Here is a 27,860-nt window from a genome sequence, read left to right on the forward strand (position 1 = left end):
ATAGAATAATAAGTTTTTGTTTTACATGACCATTGCACGTGCGGGCATTGAGCAGACTACAACTGTATATATACTGAATAATTTTCCGATTCCAATGCAGTTGTTATTGATTATTGTGTGGTGAACTTTTGGTCTTTTTGGTTTCTCCTCGGGCTAGATATTCAAAGCACAAGAATTCAAACGCGATATAGATCTAAAGGCTAGTCTATTGATAGTTTTGTACTGGCCATTGTATTTTATTTATTATTGTTTGAGTACAAACTGTGATGTCAAAGAAAATATTTTAGATTTTATCTATCAGCACCACAGATCCCGGATGAATACATGTCGGATCCACGGATATGGTACCAATACAGCCTCAAAACCAATGTACTTCCTGAAATAAAATTGTTTAAATGTTTTACATGTACATATGTAAATAATAACTTGAGCAACACGTAAAATCACAACCCTTTTCTTATCTACTCTTATTTTGTTGGCAGTTCATCAGGAGCACGCAATCACAGTTAAGAAAGAGAATTACAAGATTACTATATTCCATACTTAGACAATGACACAACGATGCAAAAAGCAGCATTAATGAACGGTACATGAGGAGAGAGCTTTTATCACCATACGTATGATACTGTTAGCACGAGAAATATAAATTGAATATGATGTCATTATCTAAAAAATAAAGATAAAATACACTTGCATGCATATATGGTCACCTGTTACAAAGTTAAGAAAAAAGCACACAAGAACACGTTATCTCTTCATATAATGTAGTTATCCAAGTACTGTTTGACTAGCTTAGATAAAATGGCTGTGTGATACGTACTGAAGTTCACTGAATTTAATTTCGTAACGTTAAATCAAATACACGACTGATTGAATCTGACGAAGTTTTTGTTTTTGCTTTTCTTTTTTTCTGGTTGTCCTTTTGATGAAATCTGCAAGCTAAGACCACTATGTTAAATAGAAGGACACAGTTACTACATAACAAACACGTACTTCCTCTCCCATGCATATTATTTTATCAATCAAGCATTTACCGGAACTTCCTGGTAGGTGTATGAAATAAAAAACCCGGATCCGTAAAATCATTGCTCTACTTTAAACAAAGAGAAATATCACTTCAAGTTCTTCAAATGCAAACGACAAGTTATGTCATCAAATGATTCACAATCAGTTTCCATGGCGTGCTTGATTGCATCTTTCAACTTGGTCGAGGAAAGATTGTTTAACTCTGAGCCATACCTTAACAATCATGGAAAAAGACTTTTTTTTTCGTATTCATTGTTAGCTTTATGGAATACGGAAAGCAGTAAAATTATCCAACAACAGCTCTAATGAATAAAGAGCCAAACACATTTAATTGCGTTGTTAAATAGTAGTGCTTAATTTGGAGGGAAATCTCAAAATGTCAAGGACTATGGGGAATATATCAGACGTTTGATCGCCATCATTACATTGTTGCAGAATTGCGGATATTTATCAAATGATGCTAGAAATACTGATTTCTATTCTTGGAGAGAGTTCACTTTTACAGGCGCAATCAATTGAAGAGCAATCTGCGATGTTTGTTTGCGATGATATCTGATGCTGTCTACTCTTGTGTAACGTTTATAGCAATGTAATGAACACAAGAAATAGGAAGGATTAATTCTGATATTGAGCTTTATTATTCAATAGACGGTTCAAGCTTTAAAATAAACAACAAACCAGCTAGTTAGGAAGGAAAATTGAAAAATGGACACTCTCAACCAAACAACCATAAAGTTTTGACACTGACGGAAAAATAGCTTTACCCAACCGGAAAAAGAGAACCGTGTTCTGGAATCATAAGAAAATATTTTTTTTTAAAAGTGAGTAAATTTACATTCTTTATTGAAGAAAGCTATACTTTGCCAAAAAAGTGACTAAATTAAAATGAAAGATATAAAAATTGCTAAAAGGACATACAAAATTGAATATACAGAAGTTGTAACTATAGAACCCTTTTAACAAGACCATGGACTTTGGATAGTTGTGTCAAACAGCAATGTGACGTAGGCCTGTCTATTTCACTGCTAGCCACTCAGCCATGATGGCTCTTTGAAATCAACAAGATTTGTCTGGTTTTTGAGCTAAGACTACGCAATTGGTGCATATTTCGCTTGAAACCGAGTCATTTTTAACTTGTTTTGACGCAAGGAATAGACAGCTTTACACTACTGAAAGTCCATGATCTTGTTAAAATGGTTCTAAATTGCTGACATAAGTAGGAGTACGATGTAGTTAAAACGTTCTTTCTTAATTCAAAAGAAAAAAATATGAATAAGAAGTTTTAAAAAAAGTGAAAATAATTATTGAAGGTAAAATTAATGAATAAGTCAATACCTTATCTGTTTGTATATTTTGGTATAGATAAGTAGCAATTCAATATGCTTAAACTTTTATACGAAATGTTGTTGTAGAACATATTTCTTAAATCGCAAAATAGGAAGTAAATTTGTTACATGTATACCTGTATTGTATTCACTGTTTTTATTGTTGTAGAAACATAATTTTTTAAAAGTTGTCTGAATTAATTATATATATCCCCTTGCCCAAGAAGAAAAAATCTATATTCTTTTCGAACACCCTTCAAAGATACCTAAGCTTAGAATAAAAAAAAAGTTTTAGAAAATTTCGCACAAAAGATTTATAGAGTTACATGTATGTCATTTTGACAGTATTGTTTCTCATTGACGTAAGAACAATTAGGTGTAAAGAAAATGGAGATAAAAAGCGAGAGTAAAAATAATTAACTTTGAGAATAATTACGACTGCCCTTATTAAAATTCTGCAGAGAGAATTGCAAAAGGTGTTGATCAATAGAGCGTCTGGTTGGAATTTCCATTGATTTGCATGAAATGCTTATTAAGCAGACTGATTCCATCGCACTCTTTGATTTGCATTCAAGATTACTGGAAAAAAATTCGTGTTACAGTATTTATTGATCAATATCGGATGCTGTTGAATTAATTTTTTGACGGATTTTCTAACAGTGTAACAAATGATTTCAGCCTTCTTTTAGCACCCGGAAAATTGGATAAATATTATGATGATTTACAGAACGGTGAGTTGATTTTAAGAGATCTTAATTCAGATGAAAAAAAGAATGTATGTTTGTAATCATTTCGATAATCATTTTTTTACTTATTTCGTCTTATTATTTTTAACATTTTGAATTCCATTTGTAAAAATTAAAAATTAAGTACTTCTGAATGTCCGTTTCTTTATTCATTATGGATAACTAAAATATTGTACTCGTTACCCACATATATTTCGAATATTTCAGAAAATTCTGTACAATTACCGTGAATCTAGATAACTATATTCACCCAAATGAACACGCTCTTAATAAAAAATACAAGGATATACATAGAAAACGCTCGATCAACATCATAATATAAAACATATCTTGTTGATTTCATTGTGCCATATGTCGACTGATTCGGTAAACTGTTAAATTATTTCAAATATTACAACTAAACAAATAAAAGTATTATTCATTATTCATTTGGCGTTAAAGGGTACGGCTGATATATTAACAATTAATGATCAAATTGTTTTCAAAGCATATCATAAATATGGAATGCATTCAAACATCAAGCCCAAAAGTTACAACTGTATCATCGAACATTCAACGTATCAAATAAGTTACCTTAGTCGTTAGAGTTATAAGACTCAAGATAAATAAGGAATAAGGAATCATTCTTTGAGTATTATGAGGTGATAATTTTGGTCGGGGCGTGATCAAATCCAATAAAGCCCGAAGGGCTTTATGAAAGATTTGATCACGCCCCGACCGAAATTATCACCTCAAAATATTCAAAGAATGATTCCTTATTACTTATATTTATATAATTTTAAACCATCTTACGATTAAATATTTAAATATAAATAAGCAAACCCCGCTGGCGCCTCAGTTTGGCTTTATGAGTTATATAGTACAAAATCGATATGTAGTGTTATCACAGGCAAAGACACAGGAATATGTAAATATAAGTTCATCAAATGCATATCAACCCATCAAATCATCAACAAAAATCAAATCTCAACTCAATGTGACCTTGACCCAGGAAGAGGTCAAGGTCGAAGTTTCAATTATTTTCAAATGACATGGAAAGGCCTCTCAATACGTCTATTTTTTTTTAGCCGCGTCAAGTAGTTCGATTAAAGATTAAGATTGTTGCTTTGCAATACAAAACTAAGAACAAGCAATATCATATTTCGATGAATAAAGCAGAAACAAGCAAGAAAGAATAAAGGATGGGTGGGTTTGGTATGAAATCTTAAATTTTCTGAGGATAAAAATGGTTTGAATAATAGCACCAACAACACATTTGCAGTGGTTAGACAGAAAAGGGGCTTTGTGTTCAAGTGTGTATGATATAAATATACCCAAGGGAAATAATCAATTCTAAACAAGGGACGACAACTACATTTGCACTACTTTGATAATAGCATTCCTATATATACGTAGGACATAGATGCATAATTATTCTCAGTTTACCATCGTTCATGAGAGTTGCGTGTTTGTTAATATTGCATGAATTTGTTTGTTCTTCTTTATCAGCGATTATTAGTATCGCCATAGTTACATGTATAAAGATTCTATACTTACTTAATCTTAATTTTAAGAGAGCGAAAAAGGAAAGGATTGATGAGGGTGGTTAATGGGTATAATTAAGATTTTGTGTAATGACAAAATTACAGATCAGCATAGAACTAAGAATACTGTAAGAATCTAAGAATACAATAGAATCTACACAATGTATTCATTATACATGTATATTGTATGATAAATTTGTCATATCTTAAAAATGAATTCAAAATACGAATTCAGCGCTGTTTATCTATTTTTCAACATAAATACGATATATATGAAACATGTCGTGAAATGTTTGTTTGGTACATGTATATATTTGTCCATATGTTTTAATGATGTATTTATTTTATACTGAGTTTTTTTCGATCCTCGTTAGTTTTGCTAAATCATTTGCTCGTTTTAAATTCGCCTTAATACTTTTGTGATTTATTGCTTTAGTTAGCACCGTATTATTCGCCCATTTTTATTGCATGTAGGCGAAATACGGGAAAATAATGCGAAATGGGCGATAAGTTTGCTCAAATCAGAAATATGATTTGTTTTTAAAATATATAAAGAATTTAAAATTATTTTTGGTCAAGCCAACATATATTCTTATCGTTATATATTGTGCATGAAACGAATCAAACGCATAGTTTCGCTTTTTTTGTTTGAAAACGTTTGTCATTCGATCATAAACATGTGTACTCAAATGTACACTACACCTTCATATACATATACCATCAAAGCAAAACTTCAATGATTCAATTGTTTAATCATGTAAATGGTCCTTATGGATAAAAAAAAAACATTTCCAGCTTTTCGATAGTGTTTAATTATATTTTTTTTATCTGTATATCTTTAATCAAAAATTTAATTTTATTTTAAAATTTTATATTTTTCTACATAAAAAATTTAAGATTTAAGCCTCAATTATATAATGATTTGAATAAGAAATAAAATATCTCAATAAGATGATAATAATTTTTTAAAAATCTGGTAATACCTAACGCAGTGACGCGAAGATTTTTGTCGATAATTAATTACTTTTCTTCCGTGCATTACCCTTTAGAATTTATGGTATTAACTCTGTTAATGGTTTTGTAGTCTAGTCCGACAAACTTAAACACCTTTACAGGTTTAGAAATTACGTGAAAAATAGCATAGTTTTAAATGAAAGTAAAGACCAATGCTATTTTTGGGTGCTCACAGAACTCGTTAGTACTATCCGGCTGCAAGTCCAAATGTACAAAGTGTATGTATATGGCAGCAAATTAATTATTGATGGGGCATTTTTCGCTGTTATTTAATCAGTCTGTGATTTACGCCTTCTGTATTGATGATTAATGCATGTAAATGTTTTAAAATAGAAAACTTCTTGTGTATTAAGGCTCAGTATAAAAATGTTATTCACAATTAAAAAGTCAAATCTCCAAGAATGCTCTATAGTAATAATAAATGCTCTTAATGTTCTTCACTCTCCCCCTCTACCCCCTCCACCCCCCCCCCCCCCCCAAAAAAAAAAAACAACAACAAAGCAAACAAAAACAATAACACCATTATATTATAAGTTTAATACTTAATCATCAATATAAAGATAAGCTAATTAAGATCAAGAAATTGATTTATTAGCACATCATTTGAACTCCGTACAGTCGATGGGCTGAACGACGACTTTGATACCTTAATATTACTTTCTTTTAAGAGTAAATTGATATCTTGGTATCATAATTGTTCAACTCTTTAATTTATATTTAGGGTATACAAAATCACTTTTTGGTCATCGAGTTTAATCTGATAGTCATCAAATTCTGCTCTACCGAGAAAGGCTTCAGTTTAATTATATGGCTAAGGGAATCCCTAAAGGGAAATTCATCTGAAAAATGACAGTTGTTTTGAATTGGGATAGGGGCCTCTAAACGGCACCGATTTTGGACATGTATCCGAATACAACAAACTACTAGTATACATCAGTTGAATATAATAGTTATATAATAGGATACATTCCTCTTATAAAACACGCAAAGTTCGAATCGTTTACGGTTTGCGGAAGGTATAATATTCGGACTAAATCCTCTGTAATTATAGAATTATTTTAATTTGCATATTTGGTCTACCATACATAATTTTTTTTACCCTCCTTGTCAAAAGTTAGGCTGTCAGAGGGTTATCGAGAAATTACATGTACTGAATTAAATCCTAAAACTGGCTATTTATAATCGTGTGAGATGTAGACGTTTAAGTCAAATAGGATAATTTAATTAGTGCTTAAATACTTAATCAACATACGTCTATTTTACATGCGATATTCTCTGTAGCACTGGAGAGATTTCTACAATATTGGAGATGGGGGGGGGGTCTCTATTTTATATTCGTGTAAAGTATCTTTATTTGTAGTCGCATATACATATAAGTTATGCATTCTATTTCTGTAAAAGAAATTCCTAAAGACGAAAGTAAAATCAATGCTATTTATGACAGAGATACTCATAGCTAAACCAAAAATAAAAATCGACGATAAAACGTTCGTTAAAAAATCCCCGTTAAACATTATGATGTTAATTAGACAAGCGGCAAGGACTTCTGATTGTGTAATAAAATAACTCCAGAAACCAACATATCTTTTTTTTGGAACAATTATTTAAACCAGAAAAATAAGAAAAAAGAACTAATCGAGTTTTATGACAACGGTTGTGTGTTGCTAGACAATGGCATTGACAGACTTTATTAATACATCACATTTAGTATGGGCTTTGATAGCTCAATTGTCACATACGTTAAATATTTAGAATGGTTGAATCTAAAATTAACACTTGAAGGCAAAATGCATATATCAACATATTGCTGCAAAACAGTGAACCAATGTATATCTATTAGATCGATAGACTTGTAACCAATTTATTTCCATTGTTTAACTTTTGCAAACCCTTTAGTTATGTTTATTGTAGGGAAATATTACTATGTATGCAAGCCTAATTTAATTAGTTCTCTCAAGATCAATAATAGTAGCATTTAGAAGCAATCGCAATTTTTTGAACAAATATTTTCATAATGCAAAAACAACTTGTCCGAATTCAATATCAATGAATCAAACCAACCAAGTAAGCTATTGAGTTGCCTTTCTTTATCCTGATAGAGTTTTAGTTGTGGAATAGCTCTCTTCTTGGGTTATAGTACTATTGCTCGATGCAAGATAATGTTATGTGGGATCGCGGTATAAACGCAGAAGAAACGTCACGAGAGCGCGATGAACGCAGCAACAGCTCTTTGGGGTCGCTGTGTAAACACAGCCAAATCAAAAACAACTTGTTCAAACGCTGTGGATGCGCAGTGAGAGCGCGATAGAGACGCAGTGAGACCCCAAAGGACTCCGTGAGGTCTCCGTGCAGGCGCAATTGACCTATCACTGCGTCTACACTGCGATTAGCTGCGTTCCTTGAGCGCACCGACGGAGCTCTCGTGGCGCTTTTGGAGATCTTACAGCGCTGTCACGGTGACCTCTCTACGCTTCTACGGCGTGTTTATCAGAACGCTGAGCCACGGCGCGTAGTTTATGCATATTCAAATTGCGCGCCGTCGCATGGCGTTCTTAAAATCTTCAAGGCGATCCCACTGCGACGGAAGAAGATGTCGTTGCGTTGTTACGGCGCTGTAGGAGACTCTACTGCGTTTACCTTGGCGTTTTACATTATTTAAGGACGCAGTGGGATCGCTATGAGGACGCAGCTCCGGTGTGACAGTGGTTTTAGATTTTTAGATTCGCCCTATATAAAACATTAAACTGGGCTTAGAAAAACCCTTTTTAAATATTTACACAAATAGAGAGAGAGAGAGAGAGAGAGAGAGAGAGAGAGAGAGAGAGAGAGAGAGAGAGAGAGAGAGAGAGAGAGAGAGAGAGAAATAAAAGAAAGTATCGCGCAATTTTTTTAAATTTTTTTTTTGTGTGTTTTATATTAACGAATACTTTTTTATAGTTACACGAAAGTACACCTTTTCAGTGCTGATAATCAATTTTATTAATTATTTTAAATAATAATCAAATAACAATGACTGAAATTGATTCTGTGTTTATGAGAAAATAACAGCTTGTCTCTAAACAAAAGATATCAAGTATCAAAATATAAAAACTGGAGAGCCAATTTCGACAGATTTCCTATTTGTAACATAAATCAGCAGTCGAGAGTGTATTTTGCAGGAAAAACGCCGTGCATTGTGCCGAAAAAAAAATACATGTACATGCAAATGTAGTCTGGCTACCGTACTAACTCAGCACAATATTAATGCGCCTTCAGACTGATATATGACCAGCATAGAAGCGACTAATGATTCGCCTTGTGGCTGCTACGGTACTTAAACCGCTTCATAGTTAAAGTTTCGCTAAGTACATATTTCATATAGATACCAGAGTTTCCACTTTTACACCAAACGTTTTTCCATGGTATTTTCCTCATCTGTTACAATGCATGTTTAAATTCAAATCAAACATACAATAGCAGTCCGTCTAAAAAAGCAAGCGACTTCCTTCATAAACCCAGGACTGCAATATACATGTAGTGTACTTAACACAGTCCAGAAACTGGGTAACAGCATGCTAACACGGATATTATATACATATTTACCCGCCTATAATAAATTCATTGTTTTAAAAAAGCAGTAACTAGTACCCACAGAGGAGAAAATGCTTTTGATTTTGTCCTACGGGACATAGTCAGTAAATATTTGTTTCCAGCATACCGAAACAGACGAAGCAGTTTTCACAATATTAGTTGTCAAATCTATAATTTTTAATTTGATTTGAGCATATTTTAATTACGTCAATAACATAATTGGATTAGACAGTGCGCAGGCACTGCTTATATATAAGCATTTATTTATCTTATATTTCTTTAAGGAAAAAAGTATTCTTACACTGTGTTGTCTGTTGATTTGTAAATCTGTCATTGCACAAAAATCTCATGGTATCCAATTACAGGAACCTGACATTTTATATTTTTCTCATATATACCCCATACCTTATGAAACATTATTACAAGGTAGGATTTATATTTTTGACAAAGAGAAAACGTAAACAGTATGATAAATGAAAAAAAAAATTTAAATATGAAAATTATAGTTTAGTTTAATTTGTCATAAGAAAAAGATACAGATTTTTTAGCATTAAAAAGGAAATGTTTAATCGTTCGTTAATTTGGACATGTATGATTAATTTGATTTTACCTTATTGTGATAAATAAGGTACATATTCGTCAATGCTTTATCAAAGGACTTTCTTAATAGAATTGAATTTGTATTAATGTCAATAGTATGGATTATTCCTTTTGAAACAATTCGAAGGAAGGCTTTCCAGAAAACCGTAAGGGATTTGCATAATGAGATCTTTTTTTAATAAAGAGAGTACAGCAGTGTTTCAAAAGAAAAGAAATTCAATACTTTCAACATATTCATTAAATTTCTCTTCCAGCGAGAGCAAATGCAGTGAAAGGGAGCGTGAGTTTAAAACAGACCACCAGCGAAGCGTTGCTTTGACGACATCGTCGAGATGCAGGAGGGTAAGGGACCTTTTTTTCCAAAGACACAAATTTTTGCGTTACGTCGTATTTAAGTGTATTTTGTATTTATTTATTTAAGTGTATTTTGTATTTATTCATTTTTTTATCTTAACTCCTGTTTTTCTTCTTTTTTTTAATTGATACAATAAAAAAAACTTTTGTTAAATTTGCATACCTGGTTTCTGCGTTGTTTTAATTTTTTGGGGTATTTATTTCTATTTCTGAACTCCTATGTTATTCTTTAATTGGCACAATAAAAAGCTTTAAATTTGCATGTCAGGTTTTTGGTCAGTAAATGTTAAATTTCGAAGGGAGACGTGAATCGTCTCATCTCCATAAGTTGCTTTTGTGGCTTTGTTTAGTTTTCTGTAGCAAGTGACGTTCTAACAATTGTTGATCAGATGTATACTCCATATTTCAATTTATGATAAAATTTTACCGCTTCTTTGAAACAACTTTTGACCTTCTATATCTCTCGGGTATTTTGCATCCTCCATATCAAAATTTCTTGAAAATCCCGACGCATGGACGGTCGGATGTAAAGTTTAAGTGTATCATAAAATACTTCATCGGCCGAGAGACTGTTTGAATGATAGGTTTACTGAAAACCAATCATGAAAATAAAATATACATATAAATATAAGCAATAACTGATTAATACCTATAAATTGATACTATAATATATGATATAAATAAAGGAAATGGTGTAAGGTTCGTAGTTTGTGATATACCTAATTATTTTGACAATGTTTTGCATTATCATTAGAAAGTATTTAATTATTAAATCCAGATTAATTCATTAATTTAGTAGAGCATTGTGGTATATGACACTAAATAGAAATAACCGCATTGATTATACTTCGTCATTTCAGTCATTGTTAGAATATCCAGAAATGAACTCTGCAGGGAACTTTTGTATTTTCATTATACTTTCATTTCATTTATATTTCATTAATGATATTTCTGCTAATCTTACAAATAATGTTCGCCTAATCGATGATGATACTATAGTCTGCCCCAAGTTATTGGTTCCACCACTTATTGATGATTTTTAATAAAAATACACATACCCGTGAAAGAAATACAGTTTATAAAAAGGGAAAATATTCAAGAAATCATAATTGTCATATTATCATTTTTCATTCATAAAAGTTCACAGGAACTAAAACAAATTTCTTAGTGGGATTTATGATAGGAAATGTTTACATCTTTTTACAATTTGAAACCCACTCGGAATACCTCGCACAATTTTTCAACGTTAACATTCGGGCTATTCCATGGCTGATGCAATGCAAAATCCACGTAAACTTTCTATTTTTCGTTGTTTATTGAAACCTGAAGCGGTAGGGGGGCGTTTCAAAACAGATAATCAGGGCATATTTCATAGTAGTGGATGAACGTAGTTTGAACACAGTGACATTAAATTTTCTGTTAATTGAAATATCAAGCGAAAAGTGGTGGAAGCAAAAACTTGGGACAGAGTATACATGTATTACATGGTGGTGTGGTGGCAATATCTCTCAAAAAATCATCTTGAAAAGTCAGGAAAAAATATAGATAAGATAATCGATTTCTTACACTATACTATACAAAAACTTTACAAGAAAAAAATATATCACCCTAAGATATAGTTTGATGTTAATGGTTCCAACATTGAATCATTCAATAAGCATATGTACACTAAGGGTTATTTTCAACCTGACCCAAATGAAAACTTTACAATTGTACATGTACGAATTACATAGGAAGTGCATGCAATATTAAATGTACTCTACACATGGTTAAACGCTTTATATATCGTGGCGCATTTATATAAGACAACTCTTAGAATATGGCGACATAGCATTGTACCGAAGGGGGAGGCAACTTCATTAGAGGATACCAAAATCACCAGAGTTAGGATTAATACTGCCTTAAAGGGAAGTGGTCACAATTTTGGGCAAAACATTTTCGACTTTTATGTTAACAATGCTTCAGTAAGGCATTTTTAATAGTCAACCAATTTTGAGGCCAGTCGACGAGATTTAAGCGAGACACAGAGCTCACAATTCTTTGTTATGCCTTGGCCTTTTGGAAATTTCTACATTTGAGAATTATATACACAACTAAATCAAAATGCGAAGTATATACATGTAGTTTACATGTGAATGACTCCTGTCTATTCAAATTATGCATTACAAACATCAAAATACGTTAAATTAAACATAAAAATATTCCAAAATATTTCAAACAAAATTTTTCTGCAAATTTTTAAAATGTATTTTGAAGAGAAGAAAATATTGTATATTTTCTATTTTACATAGGCACTTTTTTTTTGTCAAAGGTAACGTATTTGTCATTTTTTAAATATTTTTAAAAAGTTTATATTTTTTAACATATTAGATGAGAAATAATTATCACAATAATTAAATTGGTGTTTTATAAAATCTTTTCCAGAGTAGTACTGTATCCAGAGAAGTATTCCATCCCGTTTTATTTTTAATTTGCTTCATTCTTCCTTGTTGTCAGCAACGAATTTAAAACTGGGTGAATTCAGAACGATTCTCAAATAATTGTGTTTATTAAAAAGAGTAACTATTTTTTTTATTGTGTCTTGGCAGATTAAAATAAACTGGGCGAGACGATTTGCAAGTGTAGAATGGCGAAAATAACAGCGGGCAAAAATGCCCTGTATACAGCATATTAAAACATCCATATTAATCTTCCCCTACACTGTCAGTTTTCAATGGCATGAACAAAATGTGACTTCTGCTAGTAAGAGACAGGGGACCTTAGAACCATTTTAACAAGAGCTTGGACGTTGTGTAGTTGGTGTCAAACAGCAATGTGACGTAGGCCTGTCTATTTCATTGTAGGCCACTGCTTTTTGAAATCAACAAGATTTGTCTTGCTTATGAGCTAAGGGCGTCATTTTAAACTTGATTCGACGCAAGAAATACTACTTGTGCTGCAAACATATTTGCGCTATAAAGACTCTCGATAACCAACAAGTAAATTAATACCAAAAATCTATATTTCATGATTAAGATGAAGTAAATGCTAATTAAGATATTTCGATGTTTTAGAAACTAATAAAACCGTTGCTTGAAATCGATGCGAACGATGTTTTACAGCTTATATTGCCTTAAAGCAGCTTTTGTCGATATCTTCGATCGCTTTCCTCAGTATAAACAAACAGTATATACCGGCATTGATTGTGAAGAGTTGCACCGGCTTAACCGTGTTTTTAATATTTCCAAAAACAATGCTTCGTCGAAGATAAATTTAAACTATCTTTGAAATATGGGTATAATTATACACAATGCATAGGGCAATCCCTTCTTTATACCACTGAAAGGACGCAATAGCAATAGGGATAGAAAAACCTATTGGTTGTTTCTTTTATTCTCTCCCAAGAGAGAATTTAACTAAAACCGATTAATATTGTTTCCTGTGATCTTCTTCTTCATGAAGATCAAAGTGACGCATGAATGGTGGATCGATACATTTCGACAAGTTCTGCAACTGAAAAACTTTGCACTTCACGGAAACCAATGAGGTCTATCTGTGAACAAGAGACACGGGACAAGTTTTAAAGTATGTGCTTGGAAGAATGTCTTTGAAATTGTTTATGCATTGTGCATAATTCAGCAGAAATATCGACTATTAAAAACAGAATATGAGTGGTAGCGAGAGCATCTCTGAACATAGAAAAAGAGATTAGCTACATCAGTAGCCTGCAGCTAAATATGTTATTTGTCATAATATTCATATTAAAATGTACATGAACAAACAATGAAGAATCTCCACCAAAACAAAAACTATACAAACTACTTTAACAGCATAAATAAACGTATAAAAAATATGACAACTTAAATTCTGTAGAAACGGTCATTAAACTTGCATGCACAAATTTAGCAGGTCCTCTTTTCTTTTGTATACCTTGCTTAAAATTGTTGTATGAATTACAGGCATCTAATATCGGGGGGGGGGGGGGGGGGGTGAAATGAAATAAAAATAAGAAAATTACCAAGAAAATTGAAGTTGTAGGTGTACAACCCCCCTACCCCCCACCCCACCCCTTTAAAAAACGATGCTACGTGCCTGAATTATTCGATTAAAAATAGAAATTTCATGCTAGTTTAGAATCAGTTAAATTCCTAATTCCTACACCTATGATAATTTAACTACGTAAATCTATGAATGTCATGAAAATGTAAATTTTAATAAAACATGTCATTTTCTTTACCAGATTGTACACTATTTTGTAATTTTCAGGAAAGGTCAAATCGTAATATATGTAATTATGCAAAGATAATTTAATATTATCTGGGTTATCAGAGTAGTTAAAGGACAATTTTGATAAATAATATTTTTAAACTTCGAAAATAAATTATTGTGAATTCAAGAGTAATATTTACAAATACTTCGAAGAGGATAAATAAATAAGGGGCTTTATTTTCATCCCTGCTTTTCAGTATTTGATCATTGAAGAATTATTCAACTGTAGATAAAACTACACTTGGGTAATATGTAGTTTATTTTACATGGGCTTTTGTATTATTTAGATACATCGATTGCCATTATTCATTATATAGAGTAAATTATTCTCTCTTTGTGTTCATTTTTACTTGTTTTCCAGTTGTTTACGCCACGATTGTGTCTTAGTTAAAGCATAATTGCAATTTACATTGCAATAGTTAAAAGTTAAAAAAGAAGTTTAAAAAGGATATACTATGAATTAAATCAAGTTTTTTTATGGATTGAAATCAATGGGTTGGCTGTATGTGGTATTTGATCTCTGTGAGATAAAACAAATACCCCAACGGGGGTTTGCAAACATATTCTAACAACTTTCCTCTAATTTTACTACACATGATAGCAAACAATTATATGACAATAAGCACTGTTTAATCGATGAAAAACCTAGCAAACAAAATAAGCTGATTATTTGTGCTAGGTTTTATGTTTACGAAGGATGTGGATATTGCGCTGAAGGTAAAATATTCCTAGTATAACATGCTTTTGGGTTTTTTTTAATTCCATATGTTGTTAAAAAAATATTTTCTCTCAAGGTTGTTGTTTCTTGGCCTTTTAGTTTTGGAAATAATATCAGTTAATCTTTCATGAGATAAATTTATTAAAACGATGCAAAAAATTAAGATAGTATGGGAAAGCTGTCGATATTGATGTGCATAAAAGTACATTATAATCAAAATACTTTCACCGTTTTAAAATGGTCAAATTTTACAATATTTGACCAAAAAAATAAGTTTTAAAAATTTTTGGAAAGATAAAATTTATTAAATCCCTAGCGGGGTTCGAATTCATGACATACAGATTTTTAGTTAACGCTCTAACTCATTGCCCGACGCTGTTACATATGTAGGTAACTATTTTGGGAAAGAAAAATTTCTAAAATTATTTTTGATTTTAGAGTTTTTTTTCGATCGGAAATACGTCACAACATGAAGTTGTCCCTTACTTTTTAGATATCGTCCTGTACCATATGTGAGTTTTGAGGTGATTTCGTCATTTAGTGTGTAAGAGTTGTCAGTAACCATCGTTATGTAACACGTAAGCATTGTCAGTAGATTTCGTTACGTAACATGTGAAGGTTGTCAGTAGAACTCGTGACGTAAACTGTCAAAGTTGTCAGTAGAACTCGTGACGTAAACTGTAAACTTTGTCAATAAATCTGGTGATGTAAGAGTTGTAATTGGATCTCGTTACGTAATACGTAAGAGTTGTTATAAGACCTCTTTATGTAACATGTAAGAGTTGGAAGGTTAATGTCCGTATAATTCGTTACGTAATGTGTGATACTTGTCGGATGGTTTCTTTACGTGCTGTGTGAGAGCTGTCAGTAGATATTTTGATGGAACGTTTATGAATTTTCAATGAATTTTTCATGTAATGCGAGAGTTCAACACAGCTGTCAATTGATCTCGTCACGCACCATGTGAGAAATGTCAGAATGGCTGACAATACTGATAAGTACCCTGTGAAAGTTGACAATTGATCTCGTCTCATACCGTGTGAGAATCTCAGAACTGTGCGAGATTTGTCATTGATCTTAAAAGTGAGTTAATATCGTTACTTAACATGTGAGAGTTGTCATGCTCTCAGTAACTTACAGAGCTACTTACCATTCTTTTGTGAAGTTTTTTTTTTGTTTTTATTAACAACCAAAATATTAATCAAATATTCCGTCTCCATGCGTCAAAGAACCCTAATCAACATTTTCAAAACGTCTGTTGTTCGTGGTTAGTGATACCTGACATAGAAATAATGGTCTTCTGAAAACGGCTACATCGACCAAAAATCCTAAACGCCGTAGCAAAGCGCTTCAATAAATATCATCATTGACTGTTTTTTTACACACTAAACACGAACAATTATATGATTCATACCCGGACTACTGAGGTGTTAAAGCAAAAATCAAACCTGTTTAGATCATCTGATGTCATTTTGGACTCTGCCTTTGATAGAGTGAAATCGTCAGGTTTTTTGGAGATATCGATATAGTCCATGGCACCTTAGGTAAGGAGGGTTATCGTTTTGAGTTTTATAAATATCATACTAAAACGTTCATAATCACTTTTGATAAACTACTAGTAGTACTATTCTATGACTAACATTTTAATATGATTTTAGCTTAAGGTGGTATGGGATCCATGTTGTAACAAACTTTTTTTGCAAATGTAAACATAGGAGGAAGCGCAAGGTACTGATCTACAAGTCATAAATTCGAAACTTGCGTTTCTGTAGGGTATAAAATCATGACCGTCTAGGAAGTTTTGAAATGCATTTTATGCTCAAATATTGCACAACTTGAGATTTAAAAAAAACCCGATGTTTTGAATAAAGTATACTTTCATCCACATTATTTTCTATATAATGAAACCCTATATCACTTTTGATAAGAAAAATGAACAAGATGAGGTACATAAATGTACATTTGAAACGGATATTGTCAACATTTTTAATGTATAGAAATAATTACTAGTATAAATTAGTTGCATAGTAAATGTGCACTAATATACAGAACAACGAATAGAGAAATACATACATGTAGAATACTTTGAAAGATCATGTGTATTAATTTGTCTTACGATCTTTATAAAAATAATTGATGAACGGTTTTTTAAAAATATATATATACTTAATTCATCCTAAAAAGTACAGCAATCAAGTGAGAATACATCTTATTCCATTCAAAAAACATTATTTCAGTTTTGACATGAGACAGAATACTAACATCGACTGAACATCCATGCAAAATATGCATGTATTTTCTTTAATGCAGAAATTTGACATTCACTATAAAAAATCAGATTTTAAACTTTAGAGTTCTGATGTGCTGTATCAATTTTATTAACCTCTTTTATTTGAAAAATACAAAACTGACTTTACTCATCAAATGTTTTGCACACTTGTTCTGAAGAAGTGTCGTTTAATGAATGCACTAAAATAATATTCAATTTAAAGAGGAGATATAAGAAAACTAAACTCTTTTAATAGCATAGAGTGTTTTTTTAATGAATTTTCGTATTAATAATGGACAAATTTCAGAGGACTTCGTATTGCTTTAAAAGTCACTGAAAGTCTAAATACAATTAGGTGTTTTGGGCAGTGTTTTTTTCTTATGATATTCTGCAAATGTTATGGAACTACATTTTGAAGCTATCTTTGGCGTCAAGTTGAGTTGAGGTCACAGAAATAGTAAGATTAGTCACTTAAGTCGCCTGAGTCCAGCAAATGGCCGATTGCTATCCATTTTCTTCCATTCTCATGTACGCCGTCCATTTTTTTTTTGTTCTCGGGAACAACAGAACTCACCAGGTTTAACATATTTGACTCATTCCTGTTTGCTTTAACTGGGCCTAGGTGAATCCTGCCTCTTTTACCTCTGACTACACAGATCTTTTTCTAGGTTTGCCTAGCTCTCCCCACCTTCTTCTTTTCCTGAAGGTCCCAAACCAGTGCCTGTCTTGTGATGTTTTCTGGGGATTTACGTAGACTGTGGCCTATCCATCCCAATTTCTTCCTCTTAATCTCATTGTAGATGGGATCTGGAATGCTTTAGAGGGAAGAAATAAAAATTGAAAATGCGTGCCCCTCCCAAAGACTAAAAATTCGTAACCAAATGCAAGGGCCATAAATTTCACAATTTCTAGAAAATCCCTTCTTCATCTAGAACATGCAATAGTTATCTACCAGTTGAGAAAGACACAGCAATTTTAAAAGATTATACATTTTAGTATGCAATTAATGGACCCCATCCTTAACTTTACAGTCCTTGATCCAGATCGAGGCAACAAAATTGAGAGAGTCAACCTTTTTCAAAATTACAATTTATTTAGTTTGTTTCCCATATTAGCAAAGAGTTATTTTATATTACAGATTCACATTAATTCTACACCCCTCCTATGGGTTGGGGGTCATGGTATTTAATATTTAGTTCTACCTTCACAGATGTTACGCATGGCAGCCAACCAAATTACATGATGAATGATATTGAACAAGTATTCCTTTTCAAGGAATGATCGGCATGTAATATCATTGGTCAGCTCTGTTAATGTAATGCTAAGTATTTCGCTACATGCAGAAAACTATATATAGCACCGTTTTGTTGATTTCCGAAAGAGCAAAGCATGAATAAACTTTACTTTAAGTGGGCAAATTATACTTCCGATAATACTAGTATGTGAAGAAAAACGTGATTTGAAGCATTATATATGTAACTGTATAAATGTTTTATATTCAAAGGCAAACGGATAAGAGAAAATTTTAATGATATACGTGTAGTTAAAGATAAAATAAGTTTGTCATTGCATAGTTAATAAAGTAGTGCAAGGTGTAATGCGTGCGCAAATATTAAAATTTGCCGGATGCCTCATGTGGACACAACTGTGATCGGCCGAAGCCGGTCACAAAAATGATGAACAAGGGTGACTTTACATAAACTGTAACATTGTGGGTCAGGGTCTTGTTGTCCACGTGGCGCCATATTGATCATAAAGTCAAAATTCATCAATTTTTTAAAAAGCTCTCTTTTTATCCTCAACAGTCAAACAAAGTGCTCAGCTGTTATGAGAAAGAGTGCCTTTGCTAAAATGTGTGTAATTTAACCACCGGGTATTTTGCTTTATTGACCAAGTAAGGAAAGTAAATTTACACCATACACATATATATTGACTGTGAATGATTCGAGCTGTGTCAAGAGAATTTTGTAGGTGAACCGAAAAAAAAACAACTATATAGGTATTGGGGTGTTATTACGAGAATATATAAGAACCCGCTCTAAAACTCACCTATCCACTACTTATTCGGGCTCAAAAAATTCCTACTTCCGTCCATTCATAATTATCCTTGCTTTATTGCAAATATTAGGCTAAAAATAATACGGGACTTTTTTTTGGAATGGTGGTGTTCAGTTTGAATTCTTGCACGATTAGAATCAGAACATGAGCAGTTAATGTGGTACACTTGTAGTAAGCACATTCATAAACAGTATATTAGGTGTATTCTGAGTAAATTAACGACTAATAGAACTTTGACCTCTTGTTTTAGCCTTGCTTTTATTTTAACAAACGTGTTCTTGGTCAGTATAAATTGTTTATGTTGCAGCTTTTTCAAAAGGAATTAACGTTTTTACTGTTTTCATAGTTTCTTCTGTAACTTTTCTGTTGTTTGGGATTATTATTTCTCAATCGATATTTCTTAAATATTCAAAACTTTTCTATCTACAATTAAATTTGTGACTACCAGTTACCTTTCTAAAAAGAGGGAAAAACATGTAGACCAATTAAACAAATGGATTTTAAGAAAAATCCTAATTAGAAATCTTGTTTGAAAGTATGGATTGTACTGCGGTATTTAACGATTTCATTCATTTTGTAACATGTAACATGTTGAAAATTTTATGATTTAATTAACGTGAAAGTCTGAAACTCCAATAGTCAATAAAACACTTGTTTTACATGTCAAAAACGTGAACACTCATCTCAGAATTAAAAAACTAAAATTTATTTTTATTGGTTGAGGGGAATATGGTTTGAGTTTTCCTTCGCAATATGTCGTATACAAGCTGACTTTTCACCATAACATCCGGCAATCCTCAAATATAGTATATATTGCTTGGACTTCGGAGTTCTCGCAATGAAAAACTGAACAATTTTTTTTTTTTACAAAAATGTATAAATACTATTTTACATAAATATAAATCTTTTTGAAGAAATAATGAAACCAAATTCTCAAATAAAACCCCTTTATTTTCTTTTTTCATGTTTAGCAATGCTCTTAAACAATACTTTTTGTTTAATGTTTTGCAGATATCCAGATTTTCTATTTAAAAACTCCACCATACCCTTAAAAGCATTTCGTCGTATAGGCTTTATTGAAATGTTGATCCGTTACTGTTATTCCATAGTTTTGAATGAACTATGTCAGGTTGTAAATACCAATGTTGCAATACGATACACGACAGTCGCCCTGTAATTTCAGAATACCTCAAAGCTTTAAATTGAAATTTTAGCATTCTGCTGCTAGAGCCGATTTGATTATATAAACTCTACCTAAACAACTTAAAACTTGGAAAAAATAACGATTTCATGATCATCAACCAAAAAATGGCCACTCCTTTAAAAAAAACCCCACCAAAACCACAAACTTGTGATCAGTGCAATAAGTGCTATATCAAACTGTACACGTACGTATGAAGATGTGGAGTTTTACAATGGGATGGTTATTCTGAAATTCAGATTTCATTCCCATTACATTTGTTTTGTAATGCCTGTAGGATTTTTCGGTCGTTGCAGTTTGTTCTGAAAATATTGACTTGGCGTTGGAAAATTCCATCTGGCAGGATTTAGAATTTCCGGTTTCAAGGATAATAATCTCTCTGCAAGAAGTGTTAGGAACTTCCAATCTATAATTGCTGATACTGCCATAGCAACATTATACATTTCAATGCCTTTTCATTATGTTTACACAGCTACCTATCGAATGATAGAAAAGTAAATTCAGCATCAAGATGCCAACACGCAATCAATATTTTACATCAATGTGAACTTTGAACAATGAAATAATACATGTATATTATTTATGAATTCCAACCACCTTCAAAGATTTAGCTACTGAACGATTAAAAAAATCTATACTCTCCAATGATTGGGAAAAAAAGGATTTTCGTTGTTTAGCGATACAAAAACACCTTGAATGGGTGACGGTCATTTCATCTTTAAATCCATCCCGCAAAAATGTGAGAGAGGTTATTTCTTTATAGAACAATGTTTTTCAATTATTTTGTTAAAATAGTTAATCAATACGCGACTATATACGTGAAAAGGGAGAGGGGATACCAAAATTAATTAAAATATGAAAAAAAAAAACTTTTTTCATTTGGCTGATTTAATTGAGCTAATATACTTTTTTTATAAACAGGAACACGCCACGAGTCCGACATATTAAAGTCTGCCATCAAAGAAGCCTACGGGATGGACTTTGTTAACGCCAAACGGGTCCTCAAAACCAAGTTCAAACGGAAAAATAGAGACGGCCTCACTCTTGCGGATCGGATACGGATGAATCGCTATGGAAACGGGGTGAGCACAATTCACATGCATAAATGTTCACTGCTTTGCCTTTTTATCGTACGTTTAGAAAATTCAATCGTATGTCCTTTACGAATTTTCAATCTAAAGTTAAAAAATATGAGATAACAAGTTGGTCATGTTATAACTTTAGATTGAAAATTAGTAAAGGATACTTAATATACACATTGCATATGTTCTATGTTGTCAATCTTAGTGGGGTTTTTTTTTTCATCATTGCATGGGCACTTAACATTTTGTTTTAGATAAGGAATAAGGACTCATTTTTTGAGTATTATGAGGTGATAATTTCGGTCGGGGCGTGATCAAATCCGATAAAGCCCGAAGGGCTTTATGATAGATTTGATCACGCCCCGACCGAAATTATCACCTCAAAATATTCAAAGAATGATTCCTTATTACTTATATTTATATAATTTTAATTAGCCATCATACGATTAAATATATTGAAATATAAATAAGCAAACCCGCTGGCGCCTCAATTTGGTGTCATTTTTATTATGGGTTATATAGTACAAAATCGATACGTAGTGTTATCACAGGCAAAGACACTGGAAAATGTAAATATAGAAAGATAATTTCACGAACTGTAGTTATTATAGTACATGAAATCATCTATCAATATCATGACATTGCTTGTGATACTTTGGGGTGCATTCACGTAGATGTATATTCCGGCGTTTTCTGCAGCTGGATCTTGGCCATTATAACTGAAACAGAAGAGGGGGGAGGAAGAGATAAACAAATTCATATTCTTGCTTTTTTATGGCTAAATCTAATTTACAAAAGCAAGAACCAGAAAAAAAACCGTACAGATGTCTTTTTAACAGTTAAACCGTTGCCCTTGCCTATTCGTCTTGTCTCTTGCCATTGTATCTCTGTACAATTGACAGTAGTGTTCTTTGAGTAGCGAGTTCAGTACCTTAACTAGAAGACAAACACACACTTCGCGAAAACACTTCAATTTTTTTCTCAGCACAATGTGTTTCTTCGATTTGTGATCTATTTGACCCTATTTGTTATTCTAAAAGAAGCACAACTTATGAATGCCTGCAGATTCTTTAAATGGAGTTCAAGTCACTTGAGAGTCGTAGGTTAACTGCGCTATTTATACTTGTTGAAGAGCGACTATTTGTGCAACATCCCAGTATGCATATTTACTTTTATCAGCATTTAAAAGAAAGGAGAAACAGCTAGCTTAGTTTTAACGAGTCCAAGATCCTAAAGAAAAACATGTTTATATCAGTAGAACCCCGTCATTTTATTTTAAATTTACAAAATGAAGTAGATTAGAATTTAAAATTTTCGGAAACAGATCCGCTGCTGAAACTAAAATGTGAGGTTTTTCCCGAACAAACCCTGATATTTTCAATCTTTCTTTGAAATCATTTGCAGTGTATTGTTAGTCTGACTACATTTGAAGCTTGGGTTAGGGTTACAAATTTGTAAAATCATGCCCAATGACTGACTTTTATTACACGGATTATGTAATTTGATTACCTGGAAAGGCGATGCCAATGTGCCATTCAGCAGCTTATTTACAATGATCGTTACCGTTTATTAAAAATATTTTTTAACATTAAGGTATGGTTTTATTCGACCCTTATCGTATTGAAATTTTCGCTGAATGCTTTCAGAAGTGACAACATGGATCGGCAAACTCAGGCTGCGGCAACAATTATTTTATCATTCGAGTTTTATTACATGCTTCTAAAACCATGTACATAATTATTAGGGACTCAATCTACGTCAGTGCTTTGGAAATTCAAATTCGCAAAAAAATCGATTCCCTTGCTTATCGAAATTCAGTTTGGCGTTAAACTTGCATTATGTACAAACAGCATCGCTGGAATCGATAACAGGAGAATTTGGATAGTGTTGTCTGGACCTCTTCAAAGCTAATGCCGGGACGTGATTGATTGATCGAATGTTCAAAGCTGTAATCGATATACTTCAATTCAGAGTTTTCACAGTCGAAAAAAACCAACTTCTTTTTTCTTTAAAATACTGGTATGATGGCATGCCACACACACACACACACACACACACACACACACACACACACACACACACACACACACACAAACCAAACATTTGGTGATTCTGACAGGTTATGATTGAAATATGCATATACCATACGAGCTAATAGCCAATGAGAATGAATTTTAGAAATTTTGCAATTGCGTATTTATTAAAAAGGCAACGTGAATTTCAACGATTCTTTCAAGAATCGAATCAGTTTTCCTGCATGCTACAATTTAAGCATTTAGAAAAATCGAAAAAGAGATAGATGATGAATTCCACATTGATGCTAACTTGTTTACATGTACACAGTGTCATAAAGAGCAAAACTTTCCATTTATTATTCATAGAGCGTTTATTGATTTTAAAAGTTTAAATTTCCTCCCGGCATAGGATGATGTTAATGGATTTGATAATCCGATTGATACTTTACAGTAAGTAAGGATATTCTTTGTGTAACAGTGACTTTTTTCTCTCAAAGGTATTGCCAATAGGTGAGATTTTAACATTATCATCAAAGAATAAAGTCTGGCATCTTTAAAAATATTTTTATTCTAGAAATTTTTGTGAAATGCTATTAAAATAAATCTAGACAATCATGAAACCTCAATTCTAAATCAATTAAAACATACAGCATGCGAACTTAAAAAAAAATAAGTTTTACCTTTTGCGCTCTAATATAACGTTGTTTCAAATAGGGTTTTCTATTTTGAGACAAAAGAAAAAAACTTTTGGGCGTTTATGCATGATGTATTGGTTGTGGTATTGGTGAGAAATTGATGTTTGACAAGTACTTACTCTCTATGGAGTTAATTTCCATCAATTCAAAAATTTGTTTTAAGCTTAGCGTACATCGATTGGTGCCCATTAGGAGAGTGCTACAATTGATGCACATATATGAAATTTTAATGCGGAACGATTGGATGTCAACTTAGTTGAATCTATTTATGGTAAGGTAAAAAAAAATAGATATGAAAAAAAAACCATGTTTCCGGATTGTTTTTAGAGTCTATATTTTTTTTTTATATAAGCAAAATATCCAATATAGGAAACTACGACAAAATATTTTGGCTTTTGCAATTCTCTCCTTGCGCAAGCATTGACGAGTATCGCCCATTTACATTACATGTATATCTCCATCTTATATGATGTTACTTAGTTTACCGTGCATGCGTGAATCACGCGGTCAAGTTTGCACAACAGAAAATCTGCTGTAAATTTATTTTCTTTGATTGAAAAACGTATTTCAATATTAGAAAATAAAGCTGTTCACCGACTTATTTGCTTCAACAAGACAATAATTATTCATTTTATTCAATCAAAAAGAAAATCTTGTTAAATTTCAGTCAGCCGATGGTACTAGTGGCGAGAGGAACGACAGTGCCTTCGCTAGCGTTGACATCGCTGATTTCGCCAGTTTAGAGGAGAACGAGCGACGATCCCCCACCCCAGAGCCAACGATATCTCGGGAGGCCGCAAATCAACGCCAAACCCCACCCAAAGTAATTATGAATTATAAAATCAGTCTCTGAAATGCAAGTACATTTTACCACATATTTGCATGTTTTGGATAGTTGCTATAAGTTGATACATCTCAGTGTATTCATTAGTCCTACTTCCAAGAAGAATTCAAAGAACAAGTTATAACAGCATATCTAAATACCGGTATTTGTTGTAGAAACATTCTCCTTCTCATCCAGATATGGAGGACTCACCCAGGACAAGGGTAAGATATACATTGCATGCTCAAAAAAAGCAAAATGAAACTTTTTATAAGAGTGTCGAATAAAAGGAAACTTATGTGACAATTGTATTATTATCTCAACAGAAGAGGCTGACAAAGCAAGGATCGGGTAACTCTTTATCAGCAACTCCACCTCTTCCACCTATCAAATCTACCCAGCCAAAGGCAGATTCAAGAAACCGCAACGAATCTCCTCTGAGACAGGAACACCAGGGAAAACCACGTGAACCTTTACCTCCAATTCAAAAACCACGTGATCCACAGCAAGGAGATGAAGAGGAAGACAGTGATCCATCACGTCGTCAAGTTCATCCACCCAGAGATTCTCGAAATTTTGATCCCGACATTGGAGTAGGCGTGGCTGTTGTAGGAGTGGAGAGAGCAAGGCAACGATCTCGAACCCCACCACCAAGAGAAAGCAGGCGAGAAAGGTCTCCATCTCCAAGAGTCGAGAAACACCGTCAGAGATCAAGATCTAGATCAAAGTCGCCGAGACGAGAAACTGTGGCAGTTGTTGTGCACGCAAACAATGAGCGTCGACGATCTCGGTCCGATTCCAGAAGGCGGCAAAAGAGTCGATCTGATTCTGAAAAACGTAGACGGAGTCGATCAAGTTCGAGGAGGAGAAGAAGTAGGAGTCGTTCAGATTCTCGAAAGAGGCGCAGAAGTCGATCAGACTCGCGTAAGAGACACATTGTTGTGGTTACTCATAACAACACAGACAGACAACGAAGTAGATCAGATTCACGAAAGAGAAAGCGCAGTCGTTCGAATTCTCGAAATAAAAAATCTCCTCACAGAAGTCGTTCAAGATCGCGAGGAAGACGAAGGAGTCGATCAGATTCAAGAAAAAGAAACAAGTCCCGTTCCAAATCAAGATCACCGAAACACAAACATTCCAAATCTCCATCCAGGTCTCGAAAAAGATCTCCATCTCGGGATCGAAACTCCCGTCGATCTCGCTCTCCGTCGCCAGAAAAAAGCAGAGGTCGCTCTAAAAGTCGCAAGAAAGACAGGTCTAAGTCAAGAACTCCGTCAGGGAAAAGAAAGAGGTCGAAACATCGTAGAGACTCCTCTGGGTCTCTATCCCCGGAAATTAATATCAATGTTGGTAGAGGTAAAAGTAGAGCACACTCTAAAAGTGAGAAAGATAGATCTACATCTCGAAGTCGGTCTAATGCCAGAAAGGCAAAGAGTAGAGCTAAAAAGAATCGGAGCCCGTCTGAAGAAAGCGACGAGTCAATACCAAGAAGTCCAAAGAAAAAGAGCCCCAAAGAAAAACCAAAGAAAAAGAAGACGAGGCCTGAGACATCTGAAGATGAAGAAGAGGAAGACTCGCCGAAGACAAGCCCCAAACGGAAAAAGGAAAAGGTTCCGGAAAAAAGGTCGAACCCAAAAAAAGGGAAAGCCAGAGTTGAATCATCGGACGAAGATGAAGATGAAGAAACTCCGAAAAGAAAACCAAGAGAGATTAAATGGGACCATTCTTCTGAGTCTGAAAAAGAGAATAATCGCGAGAAAGAAAATAAAAAGAAAACACCGAAAGTACCTAAAGCAGCGGTTCCGACGAAGGGCAAATCGCCAGAACAAAAGGCAAAACACTCAGCAAGAGAGTCTGTCCATGCTGGTAACAGGCCCAAACCAGCGGTTCCTGAAGACAGCGATGACAGCGATGCTATTCCAGATGTGTTGTCTAGTCCTGTAGACACCAAACCGGCACCCCCGCCAGTGACCACCGCCGCTCCCCCAAAAAGACAACCCAAACCGGAGACACCGGCACCCTACTTGGATGACCCACCCCCGAGGGCCCCTCCCAAGGAAGACCCGGAGTTATTGAACGCTATCGCTCAGCTCGACAAGCTAGCCGACTACGACTTGAAAAATCTGGCTGGGAAAGGCGATAGCTCACCTGCTCCTCCCGTGGATAAGACTATCATGAAAAAAGTCATGGGTAGTGAGTTTCAGAAAAATTTAGATAAGTTTTTGTCGAGTTAGTTTCATAGGGATGTTTTTTTTTCATCTTTCGTTTCCTGGCGAGTTGATACTAATTATGCTAGAATATTAGTAGTTATTTTTACCATTGCTTATCACAGCATACAGATATGGTCGATTTGACTAATGGCTATGTTTATATTACAGGTATTATAAGCAATATAAGGGGTATGTGCAATATTTAGTTTATGTAAGCTTCTAACAAGCACATTACACTTATGATACATATACATATTTACCTCTATTTAGAATTTTTATAATTTATTTCTGTATTACATTAACTAATTGTTATTCTTAAATTCTGTCAAAAAAAATTCTCGTTAATTTGTTATAAAAAGGAAGAGAAATTAGGTCTTGTT

The 27,860-nt window shown here is 33.3% G+C and overlaps 1 protein-coding gene across 7 annotated transcripts; it reads left to right on the top strand.

Moving 5' to 3' along the window:
- The first annotated feature begins 1,523 nt into the window (after positions 1 to 1,523).
- Positions 1,524 to 27,849, top strand: LOC105330232 (serine/arginine repetitive matrix protein 2). Of its 7 annotated transcripts, none has more exons than XM_066084615.1 (6): positions 1,524 to 1,847; positions 10,059 to 10,146; positions 21,574 to 21,734; positions 25,112 to 25,267; positions 25,444 to 25,491; positions 25,594 to 27,849. In XM_066084615.1, the coding sequence occupies exons 2-6, from the start codon at positions 10,137 to 10,139 to the stop codon at positions 27,502 to 27,504; spliced, it is 2,286 nt and encodes a 761-aa protein (XP_065940687.1). In that variant the 5' UTR covers positions 1,524 to 1,847; positions 10,059 to 10,136; the 3' UTR covers positions 27,505 to 27,849. The 7 variants fall into 7 exon arrangements, with proteins under 7 accessions (XP_065940687.1, XP_011430138.3, XP_065940688.1 ...); XM_011431836.4 differs by lacking the exon at positions 1,524 to 1,847 and adding an exon at positions 2,967 to 3,082; XM_066084616.1 differs by lacking the exons at positions 1,524 to 1,847; positions 10,059 to 10,146 and adding an exon at positions 15,618 to 15,702.
- The last annotated feature ends 11 nt before the right edge of the window (positions 27,850 to 27,860 follow it).

This window comes from Magallana gigas, chromosome 5 (genome assembly GCF_963853765.1).
Source record: "Magallana gigas chromosome 5, xbMagGiga1.1, whole genome shotgun sequence".
NCBI classification, from domain to species: Eukaryota; Metazoa; Mollusca; class Bivalvia; order Ostreida; family Ostreidae; genus Magallana; species Magallana gigas.